The sequence below is a fragment of the Podarcis pityusensis genome (assembly GCF_964106645.2).
Source record: "Podarcis pityusensis genome assembly, chromosome: 11".
NCBI lineage: Eukaryota > Metazoa > Chordata > Lepidosauria > Squamata > Lacertidae > Podarcis > Podarcis pityusensis.
In genome coordinates, this window is record NC_138036.1 from 10669284 (window position 1) to 10681621 (window position 12338).

The 12338-nt window shown below is 49.4% G+C and overlaps 1 protein-coding gene across 3 annotated transcripts in view; it reads right to left on the bottom strand.

Moving 5' to 3' along the window:
- The window catches only part of MYO5B (myosin VB), a 307859-nt gene that overhangs the window by 44438 nt on the left and 251083 nt on the right, over window positions 1-12338 (bottom strand). For all 3 annotated transcript variants that reach the window (XM_080973376.1, XM_080973378.1, XM_080973377.1), the window contains exon 26: window positions 9643-9780. In XM_080973376.1, the coding sequence (XP_080829502.1) occupies window positions 9643-9780 (138 nt within the window). The remainder of the gene's footprint in view (window positions 1-9642; window positions 9781-12338) is intronic.

Consider the following 12338-nt stretch of genomic DNA (forward strand, 5'->3'; position numbering starts at 1 on the left):
CATGAAACTCACTGGGTGACCTTGGGCCAATCACTGTCTCTCGGATGAACCTACCTCACAGGATTGTGAGACTAAAATGGGAAGGGGGAGAACCATTGTGCTACCTTGCGCTCCTTCGAGGAAAGCATGAGGGTGTGGAAATACAATAATAATTTTTAAATTGTTGTGAGGGTAAAAAAAATGTGGGGTTGTTGGAACCCTACTTAAAAAGGAAACACAAGAGGAATTAAACAAGAGTCCACTATGGTTCAATCTCCACAGTGCTTGGAATAATAATAATAATAATAATAATAATAATAATAATATTTTTATATCCCACCCTCCCCAGCCGAAGCCAGGCTCAGAGTGGAAAGACCATTAATTTTGGAAATGGGGATGTTTAAAAGCTGCGCATGGGAGAGAGAGCATTCCATGTTACTCTGTGGTCTCCAGCCACTGCTTTGCATCAAAGTACGTGGAACATGCAGGCTATTTTTCTTTCTGTTTTGGGTTGCTGCTTTTGTTTTTATAAAAAGTAATAAAAAATGAATTGCAGAAAGACGTGGCAGCGTTATCCTACAAGGACTCTGGGTCGTGATGAGCCTTCTTTTAAATAAATGATTGTCCTTTCTGCCTCAGAAAAACAAGAGAACTTGTTCATTTGCGGGGCAAGCACAACTTTTCAGAAAGAGAACCCTCTGAAGGGTATTATCAGCGACTGAAAAAGAAACAAGAAACTGGTGGGTGGAGGGAGACTTGATGGAGGACATCCATAATACATACTTAAAAGGCAGCCGCCTTTCTATGACCGGGTAAACAAGCTAGAAGCAAGTGCTGTCCCTTTTTCAACCCGCTTCTACTGGTTAAGAGGCACAAAGCTTACAGGCTTCCCAAAAGGCATCTGGTTGGCCACAGGATGCTGGACCAGGCACTTGATCCAGATGTCTTTAACTGCAGGACTCTTCTTCAGCTCTTAGGTGAAGACCCTGCCCTTTCAAGCCCCAGGTGGGAGTTTTCCTCCCACTTCAAATATCAGATGCAAGTGGAGGGGGCAGGCAATTATGACCAAGACAGCAGCACCAAGAGCAAAGGACCAGTGTTTGAAACTCCCATTGTTCTGGGCGCATTTTGTGAGCAGTTTCTGAGCTCCAGGCACAGTACTGCGCCTAAGATTTCAGATTTAAACTGCAGAGTGGAAAGAAAGGAGGACTTTTTTCTGCCTCCCCACTTCCAGCTACTCTCTGAAGACTAGATAAGAGACCCTCTTCAGAATATTAGGGGAGGGGGCAGGGGAAGGACTAGACCATGTGAAAAATGAATGTAATATTTTAGCTGCGGTTCATTCATTTTCAGCTTTGTATTCTTGTTATTAAAAACACACACCTAGACATTCCATGGTTGTGCCCATAACCTAGGTTTAAGGTGCCATTTAGCTACTAGCTTTCATATCTCAGTTTCTAACACTGCAAAGGACTAATGCTCTCCTCACCCATATCATGGATCCCAATTTGGTTCCCCATTTACTGCACTATTTTTTGTTTAAATATCAAATGCATCAGGGCAAGGCGTGAGACGAAATGTCAAATCTAGTTTGGTCCTAACAGAGCAAACAAAGCTAGTTCCAAGCATTTCAGAGGACAGTACAACCAGTAATTTTGTGGATGGACCAGTTTGTTGGGGCTTCTGGAAACTGACAGGGGACGTTGAATGGCACAGAAGTGCATCTATGATAAACTATTTAAGAGACTTTTACTCAAATCTTCTTCCCCATTCTGCCCCAAGGTTAACTATTACTTCATTGAGCTTCTGTGGACTAGACACTGTCTTATGAAATGCCAGTCCATGAACGCTTACATCATAATTAAATTGCTGGTCTAGCATTGAAAGGCTCTTTTGTTTTTGCCTCAACAAATTAACGGGTGGCGCTGTGGGTTAAACCACAGAGCCTAGGACTTGCCGATCAGAAGGTCGGCGGTTCGAATCCCCGTGACAGGGTGAGCTCCCGTTGCTCGGTCCCTGCTCCTGCCAACCTAGCAGTTCGAAAGCACATCAAAGTGCAAGTAGATAAATAGGTACCGCTCCAGCGGGAAGGTAAACGGCGTTTCCGTGCGCTGCTCTAGTTCACAAGTCATGCTGGCCATATGACCCGGAAGCTGTACACCGGCTCCCTCGGCCAATAAAGCGAGATGAGCTTTACGAGATGAGGTCACGACTGGACCTAATGGTCAGGGGTCCCTTTACCTTTACCCCTCCGGAGATTATTACAACTGGTTCATAAATGGGGACCTGTGAGAGGGGTGCTATTGGTTTGGTTGGTTCTTGTTCATATTATGTACTTTATAGTTTTCTTCTGCATTTTTATGCTGTGGCCCACTCTGAGATCTTTGGATGAAGGGCAGTATACAAAATTAATAATAATAATAATAATAATAATAATAATAATAGTAAATAACTGACTTAGGAATCTTCCTTATACCGAGTAAGAACAAAGGTCCATCCAGCTAAATGTTGTCTGCACTGACAGGCACCAGGTCTCTGAGGTTTCAGAGATGGGTCTATCCCAGCCCTATTTAGAGACACTGGGGATTAAACCTGAGACCTTCTGCATGCAAGGCATACCCTTTACCACTATCATCTACTAGCCAATCCTCATTTAACCGGAAATGGCAGGGGCTGAACCTCAGATCTTCTGCACGAGAAGCACATGCTCTACCAAAAAGGTCCCCCCCAGAAATCTTGCTCAGAGTCAACCTATGAGATCCCATGTCTGATGTTCAGAACCTCAACTGCTGTGAAACCAACTCAAGAGTGTGGCAGGGGTGACGGCTGAGCTCGTGCCACAGATGGATCTGGTGGAAAGGAGATAGATGACTCTGCATGGAGATGGTCCCTTTCCCAGCTGCTGCCCTGACCGCAGCCAACTTCAACCCAGAATCCCCTGGAAATTCACAGCCGGACACTTTTCGCTGGACAAAACTGGATCTCGCCATTTAGCTGGAGTTGCCAAGGCACAAATCTCTGTGCCTAAACATGTCCCCATCCTAGTAGGATAAGTTGCATATTTCCTTTCGTTAACAGGTTGCATTTTAGTAAATGCCGGAACACCCACAGCACAATAGGCAAGGATGTTCACGTCAATGATGCCTTTTCACTACTTTTTCAGAATCGAAATTTCCCACAGGTCTGGGGGAAATGGAATCGATGATACTTTGGATTCATGACAGCTCATGAACAGAGTCATTGTCAGGCCAATTAACTATACAGTGAGATAAATCATTCCAGCATTGATTGTGCAGCCCAATGATTGCAAAGCCTGTCCTCAGGCAGAAGCCGGCAGCAATAGACTAAAGCATCATAATTATGCATGGATTTCTAACTTAAGTGTGATGGTTAGACCTTAGGATCACTGATGTTTTGGGTGTCAGCAGGACACAAAGATGAGGTGAATACCTTTGAGCCAAAGGGTAGATTTACAAAGTATTTCTGAACAAAGGTAAAATCCCAGTCACCCATCTGAGCAAAACGTTCGTGGGTACCTGCTTTAAAGTTCCCTTAAATGGCCCCGGCCCAGTGTACCTGAAGGAGCGTCTCCACCCACATCGTTCTGCCTGGACACTGAGGTCCAGCGCCGAGGGCCTTCTGGCGCTTCCCTCACTGTGAGAAGCAAAGCTACAGGGAACCAGGCAGAGGGCCTTCTCGGTGGCGGCGCCCACCCTGTGGAATGCCCTCCCATCAGATGTCAAAGAGATAAACAACTACCTGACATTTATAAGACACCTGAAGGCATCCCTGTTTAGGGAAATTTTTAATGTCTGACATTTTAATGTATTTTTAATCTTTGTTGGAAGCTGCCCAGAGTGACTGGGGAAACCCAGCCAGATGGGCAGGTGTCAGGGAACTGCCATCGGAAGGAAGGGAAGTGAAAGGGCTCACACAGGTTGGGAGAGACTCAGCAGCTGAAGAGGGAACCAGTAGGGGGAGAGGAGCTGGGCTGAGGGAAAGGGAGCTGGAGGGATGGCTCAGAGACACTTCCAGCGAAAACAGTGGGGAGGTTTCAGGACCTCCTGTAGGGACACCCACTCCTCGCCGGAAACTGTCACGCAGAGAGTCCAGAAGACGTGTTTCCGTTAAGGAGCTTTTATGTTGGAAGCGATTCCGAAAGCAACCACTGTCGGAATCTGCCAGCGACTGACGGAGCCATGTTTAAGGGGCTCCGTTACAGACAGAGGTTTGCAAACTTGACCAAACTCTGAGGGACTAGGATTTTACACACAAGCAGCTCATCGTCCCATCACAGCATTCCGACAGTCTTCGTGAGCAGCTTGTGCAGGAGAAGGCATCATGAGCAACCCAGCCGGAACCGGAGAAGCAGGAGCTGGAGCGGGTCCAAGCCTGGAAGAAAGGTACCGGGTGTTGGAGGTCCAGCTAGCGCTGCAGACGGCGAGGCTTGAGGAGAGGAGGGCTCAGGATGCAGACAAAAAGGGGAAAGACACCCAGCTCGTCAGAAAGGTACCAGGATTGGTGCAGAAGTTTGGGGGGGAGCCCAAAGACTATCATGGCTTTCGGACAGAGATGCAATATGCCCTCAATCTGCAGTTTGATGAATTCCCTGACGAGGAATCAAGAGTGGCTTTCGTGATTGGGCATCTTGAAAAGGGGGCGAGAGACTGGGTTAGACCCCTGATGGCAGCGAATAGTGACGTCCTAAAGGACACGATGAAGTTCTTTCGCGCCATGGATCTGATGTTTTCCAGCGATATTGAACAGGGAGTGGTCCGCAGACAGTTAATGGCTTGCAAACAGGGGAGCCGATCTGTCCGTGAGTACTGGACTGAATTCACCATGTTGATCCATAAATTGGGGTGGGATCTATCGGCGGAACCCATTCAAATGCTTTTTGAAGAAGGGCTTTCTTCGGCTGTGAAAGACGAACTTTCCCGGGCGCCCAGGGCGGAGTCTATGGACCAGCTGACCAAATCAGCGCTGACCATAGGAGCGCGCCAGGAGGCGAGAGCATTGGAGAGGCGGGAAGGGAAGGGGGAACGTTGGAAGGAGTTCCGCATTCCAGACATTCCAGAGCCAACTTTCCCGCCGGCAGAGCCGATGGAAATCGGAACAGCGCGCGCGCGCGCAGTTTCAAAGCCCAGTGAGGGGGGAAAGAAGGAGGGAAAAGGCGCCCGGAAATGCTATCTCTGCCAACAGCCAGGTCACTTTGCCAGAGTCTGCCCCCAGAGGAAGGAATGGCAAGGGATGGTAGGAGCTGTGGAGGGAAGAGAGGAAGAAATACCGAAGCAAGTAAAAGCCAACGCCTGGCTGCCACCGTCGGGGCACAGCAGTCAGGCCAAAGAGCAGTGAAAGTGCCCACGCCAGAACCTCCTAAACCCGCCCTAGTAATAGAAGTGGCGCTAGAGCTGCCAAACGGACACCCTCTAAAGATAAAGGCGCTGTTGGACTCAGGCAGCTCCTGCAATTTCATGAGCAAAGAGTTTGCAGCTGAACACCAGATACAGACGATCCCTTTAAGCAACCCCCTGCAGGTGACCACGATCGATGGCAGGGAGCTGTTGGGAGGAGAAGTCAGCTTGCAGACCGTCCCAATGATAATGAAGGTGGCAAGGCACACCGAACTGATAGCGTTTAATGTGGCCACCTTGGGAGGAGCTCCCATTATATTGGGGATGAGCTGGCTAGCGTTACATGATCCGCTGGTGGGCTGGCATCAGAGAGTGGTTTCTTTTGGTTCAGCACATTGCTTAGAACACTGCAAAGAGGGAAAGGGTTTGGCAGGGGCGCAAGCCACCCTAGCAGGGACTGAAGTAACGGAGAACGTGAAGGTACCACGACAATACGCAGATCTCCGCGACGTCTTCAGCGAAAGGGAAGCTGACCAATTACCCCCGCATAGACCCTTTGACTGTCAAATCAATTTACTCCCTGGGGCACAGCTCCCTGTAGGCAAGCTGTACGCCATGTCAGACAGAGAGATGCAGGAGCTAAGAGAGTTCATTGACAAGAACCTGAAGAGAGGGTTCATCAGAGAGTCCAGGGCGGTGGGGGGCAGCCCAGTGTTTTTTGTGGATAAAAAAAACACGAACAAGCCGAGGCTTGTGTGTGACTTCAGGGCCTTAAATGCAGTGTCAGAACCAGTGGCTTTCCCTATGCCCAGGATTGACGACATTTTGACAAGGGTCAGGAAGGGAAAGATTTTTACTAAACTGGACCTAAGGGGGGCGTACAACCTGATACGAATAAGGAAGGGGGATGAATGGAAAACCACCATGTTCACCCCTTTGGGGGCATTTGAATATTTAGTTATGCCCTTCGGCCTACAAGGAGGCTCCGCGTGCTTTCAATCGTTTATGAACCACGTCCTGGGGCCTTTGCTTTACAAGAATTGTGTGGCCTTCTTAGACGACGTGTTGGTGTATTCTGAGAATGAGGAGCAGCATGTGAGAGACGTCAGAGAAGTGTTGAGCAGGCTGCAAGCCAACCAGCTGTGGGTGAAACTGGAGAAGTGTCAGTTTCATACCAAGGAGGTGGAATTCCTGGGGTATCGCCTGTCAGACAAGGGATTGGCCATGGATCCCGGCAAGGTCCAGGCGGTGCTGGAATGGAAAACACCCAAAACAAGGAAGGATGTGCAGAGGTTCCTAGGATTTGGGAACTTCTATCGTAAGTTCATCCGAAACTTTGCCCACCTGACGGCGCCCATTACGGACTGTCTCAGCAGTAAGAAGAAGTTCGTTTGGACTGAGGAGGCGGAGCGTGCATTTGAGGAACTAAAAAGGGCCTTCGCCTCGGAACAACAACTCCTGCATGTGGATTTACAAAAACCGATGAGAGTGGAAACTGACGCATCAGACAGAGCGATTGGGGCGGTGCTTCTGCAGCCAGGGAAGGAGGAGTCAGAGTGGAGACCGTGTGCCTTTTTTTCGCGAAAGCTGAACAAATCCGAGAGGAACTACACGGTGTATGACCGAGAACTACTAGCCATTCATGAGGCGTTCCGGAGATGGAGGCACCTGCTAATTGGCGCACAACATAAGGTGCAAGTGTGCACTGACCACAAGAACCTAGAGTATTGGAGGACGGCACGAGTGCTCAACCAACGGCAAGTGAGATGGGCCCAGGAGTTCTCCAAATTTAACTTTGAGATTTGTTACGTGCCAGGCCCAGAGAACATTAGGGCGGACGCTCTCTCACGCAAACCTGAATATTTGGAGGAGGAGGGAGCACCCGAAGAGAGACATGTCATTCCAGAGGACCGCTGGGTGTGTGGGGCGGCATTGGTGGGACAAAGAGAACTGGTAGAGGAAACAGAGAATGATGAATACGCCCAGAATAAGCTCAGAGGTCTTAGGGGTGAGGGAGAGGAACCAGGGGGTTTCGAGGAAAGAAATGGAGCTTTGTATTACAAAGGGGCACTGTATATCCCTGAAGGAGACTTAAGGGGGAGGGTACTCAAGCAGTTGCACGACAGCCCCACGGCGGGGCATTTTGGACAACACAAAACCATGTGGTTGGTCACCAGGGAATTTTGGTGGCCTAAGGTGAGGGAAGATGTACGGGAGTATGTAAGAGGGTGTGAGCAATGCCAGCGAGCCAAAGGGGAGAGGCGGGCACCGGCGGGGCTATTAGAACCCTTACCAACCCCAGAACGACCTTGGGAGGCAGTGTCGATAGATTTTATGACTGATCTGCCGAAGTCCAAGGGGAAAACAGCCATCATGGTGGTGGTAGACCTACTAACAAAGATGTGCCACTTTGTAGCCTGCTCGCATGCAGTCACGGCGGAAGAGACAGCGAAGTTATTTGTAGAACACATTTTTAGGTTGCACGGGGTGCCATTGAGGGTGGTCTCAGACCGAGGAAAACAATTTACTTCCAGGTTCTGGAGGAAGCTCATGAGCTTACTGCAGGTGGAGGTCAACTTTTCGACTGCCCGGCACCCTGAAACCAACGGGCAGGCGGAAAGAGCAAACGGGGTCCTCCAGCAATACCTGAGGTGTTATGTCAATGACAGAGAGAATGACTGGGTAGAAAAGTTGGCGCTGGCGGAATTTGCCTACAACAATGCCGAGAATGTGTCCACAGGGATGAGCCCCTTCTTGGCTAATTATGGGTGTCATCCCAGGGCTTTCCCAGGGGGAGAAGGGGAGAGATGGGGTGTCCCGGCAGCCGAGCATTTTGTAGAAGAAATGGAAGCAATCCATCGTCAGCTCCAACTCAACTTAGAAAGGGCGAAGGAAGAATACAAGAGGCAGGCAGACAAGAACCGAAGGGAAGGTGAAACCATAAGGGTGGGAGATAGGGTGTGGCTGTCAACCCAAGGGTTGCCGTTCAAAGGAGGTTGTAAGAAATTAAGACCCAGGAGATTGGGTCCCTTTGAGGTCATTCAACAGGTCAACCCAGTGGCTTTCAGGCTCCGGTTACCCAACCACATGAAACTGCACCCAGTATTTCACAGGTCGTTACTGTCACCGTATGAGGGGGGACGAGAAGGGATGGCCACTCGGGGACCGGTCATAGAAGAAAGGGAATGCAGCAGCCATGTGGCAGAAATCCTCGACGCCAGATGGAAGGGGGATCAGGTGGAGTATTTGGTAGCGTGGGAAGGAGAACCGGAGTCAGAAAACACTTGGGTAATGGCAGAAGATATCAATGACGAGGTATTGATAGAAACGTTCCATCAAAGGTTCCCAAGGAAACCTCAGCCTGTGGAGAGGTTCCGGAGGGAATACTTTGGGACCACCGATGAGGAGGAGGAGTTGGAAGGATTCTCGGAATCGGAAGGGGAAGGGGAGATGGACTCTGAGGAGGAGGAGTACTTCGAGACCAGGAACCGCAACAGGTGGAGAGAAGTGTTCGGGACATCGGAAGATGAAGGAAGTTCATTCCGGGGTTTTGCCTCCTCACCGCCCGTAGAGGAGGGGGCGAGAGGGGATGAAGGGGGCCCTGGAGGGGAGGTGGATGTCAGGGAACTGCCATCGGAAGGAAGGGAAGTGAAAGGGCTCACACAGGTTGGGAGAGACTCAGCAGCTGAAGAGGGAACCAGTAGGGGGAGAGGAGCTGGGCTGAGGGAAAGGGAGCTGGAGGGATGGCTCAGAGACACTTCCAGCGAAAACAGTGGGGAGGTTTCAGGACCTCCTGTAGGGACACCCACTCCTCGCCGGAAACTGTCACGCAGAGAGTCCAGAAGACGTGTTTCCGTTAAGGAGCTTTTATGTTGGAAGCGATTCCGAAAGCAACCACTGTCGGAATCTGCCAGCGACTGACGGAGCCATGTTTAAGGGGCTCCGTTACAGACAGAGGTTTGCAAACTTGACCAAACTCTGAGGGACTAGGATTTTACACACAAGCAGCTCATCGTCCCATCACAGCAGGGTACAAATAAATTATTATTATTATTATTATTATTATTAACCTGATCCACAGATTCAACCAAACTGCACAGAATTCCTAGGGCTGAACCATTTCTGACCACAGGGGGAAGGGTCACATTTTCATGTATATCTTCACATAAAAAACCATCCCTGTGTGTATTTAATGCAGTGTCTAGTTTGAGCCTTAAATCTGCAACACGTGCTTTAAAGTTTCCCCAGGAATGCCTGTTATAGATTTGAAATCCAATGTGGGTAGTAGCAGCAAAGTGACATTTTCTACCTGGGGTTTTTTGCTTTCATTTTCTCTCTTCTCCAGCTGGCTTTGCAGCTTCTTCCTCTCCTGTTCGAGTTCCCGCACTCTCTTCTGAAGCTTTAGGAAGAGGGTCATGTCCATGGCCGCCTTCTCCATGCCAACCTCCTATGACGGAAGAGGAGAACGAGAGGTAAGAGCAGGGAGTAACCTTAATGGCCTGGAGGCACCGCAGGAACATGCATTATGCAGCAGGTCACCAGGAGCCTTTCAGCAACACCTGAGAGCTTTGAATAAATACAGCGCATTGGGAAAGGAACGTGCTGTGTGGCTGGTTCAACACTCTTGCCCAACAGGAAGCCAAGGAAGCACTTCTCTCCCACCCAAAGAAGGGTTCTTCCAGATGCGGTCCATTTAGCAGGTACTCAGTCACTGGTGTTCTGCTTTGAACTGGAATAGCAGCTTTGGAATCTAAATAAGATTTTGCAGCCAAGTGGACAGCCCCTTTCTTCACTCCCAAACATATACTCAGCCCCAAATTCTTGGGAGGGGAAGGGTTTCATTGGAACCATGGTGGGCTTTTTTTGAAGGGGGGGTAAAAGGTAAAGGGACCCCTGACCATTAGGTCCAGTCGTGACCGACCCTGGGGTTGCGGCACTCATCTCGCTTTATTGGCCAAGGGAGCCGGCATACAGCTTCCGGGTCATGTGGCCAGCATGAGTAAGCCGCTTCTGGCGAACCAGATCAGCGCACGGAAATGCCATTTACCTTCCCGCCGGAGTGGTACCTATTTATCTACTTGCACTTTGACGTGCTTTTGAACTGCAAGGTTGGCAGGAGCAGGGACCGAGCAACGGGAGCTCACCCCGTCGCAGGGATTTGAACTGCCGACCTTCTGATTGGCAAGTCCTAGGCTCTGTGGTTTAACCCACAGCGCCACCTGCGTCCCTGAAGGGGGGGGGTAGAAGGTGCTAAATACTCCCTGCCCCTCCTTGCTGCACATCCGATAATGGTTGCTCCCTCTCACCCAAATTAAGGTGAGGGAGGGAAAAGAAATGAATATAAAGGCAATGCTATTTGGATAGAGAAGTATTAAGCTGATAGAGCTGATCCCTAGAGAGGAGAGCTGGGGGAAATGGCTAGAGGAAATCTATGTGGGCCATAACTTGTTCACCAAATATGTTGTTTTTGGACAAGAGACAGGCTGGCCACAGGGCTTATCCAAACTTCCCTTTTGCCTCTTTCTTTCCAAGCAGAAATCCATATTTAAAAGCTCTGTGTCCAAGTGTCTGTCTGTGTGCTAGAGAGCCAGTGTGGTGTAGTGGTTAAGAGCGGTAGACTCGTAATCTGGGGAACCGGGTTCGCGTCTCCGCTCCTCCACATGCAGCTGCTGGGTGACCTTGGGCTAGTCACACTTCTCTGAAGTCTCTCAGCCCCACTCACCTCACAGAGTGTTTGTTGTGGGGGAGGAAGGGAAAGGAGAATGTTAGCCGCTTTGAGACTCCTTAAAGGGAGTGAAAGGCGGGATATCAAATCCAAACTCTTCTTCTTCTTCTTCTGTTTTTGGCTTGAGCTTTCCCTGCTCTTTCCCACTGAATCGAAGCAAATGTCAATTCAGGTTTCCCGTAGATTGTTTGTTCTGACTGAGCTTTAAAGAGCAGGTTTTTACAGGGAAAGATCCAGCGCAAAAGAAGAAGAAGGGCGCTCAGACAAAGAGCTTTAGATTGTGACCATATCTGGAAAGAGCGGAGGAAAGGTAAGAGTGGATAACCCTGCAATTAACCATGTCCTGGTGACATCATGTTTGGAAGACAGCAGAGCGCTCCACACAAAGCGATCCATGAAGGCAATCCAGAAGCTGCAGCTGTTGGGAGAAAGTGCCAGCAAGATTGGTGTATGCGATCAGACAATGGAATTATGGAGCAGCACTCCTTTTGGACCTGCACTGACTGTCAATACGCTAACAGGCCAGATTCTGGCACTAGTCTATATAAAGCCCAAAATTTCTTGGGAGCCAGATACCTGAACGAGTGCCTCTCTCTATATGTATTGGCACGTGTGGTCAGTGAGGGAAGGGCCCTGCTTGTGATCCCACTCATGGGGAGATACTTTCTACAGTGGCACAGGGCAGGGCCTTCTCTGCAGTGGCATCCTAACTGGAACTCGCTCCCTTTGCCAGTTCAATCACCTTCTTTGTTAGTAACCTTCTGGTGTATGATCTAGCTGAAATTCCTACATTGCATGGGGTTGACCTGGATGACCAATGGAGTCCCTTTCAACTCTACATTTCTGATTCTAGAATGTGTTTTTATTAAGCAATGACAAACCTAAACAGCATCTTAAAAGGCAGAGACATCACCTTGCCAACAAAGGTCCGTATAGTAAAAGCTATCGTTTTCCCAGTACTGATGTATGGAAGTGAGAGCTGGACCATAAAGAAGGCTGATCGCCGAAGAATTGATGCTTTTGAATTATGGTGCTGGAGGAGACTTTTGAGAGTCCCATGGACTGAAAGAAGATCAAACCTCTCCATTCTTAAGGAAATCAGCCCTCAGTGCTCACTGGAAAGACAGATGATGAAGCTGAGGCCACCTCATGATACTTTGGCCACCTCGTGAGAAGAGAAAACTCCCTGGAAAAGACCCTGATGTTGGGAAAGATGGAGGGCACAAGGAGAAGGGGACGACAGAGGACAAGATAGTTGGACAGTGTTCTCGAAGCTACCA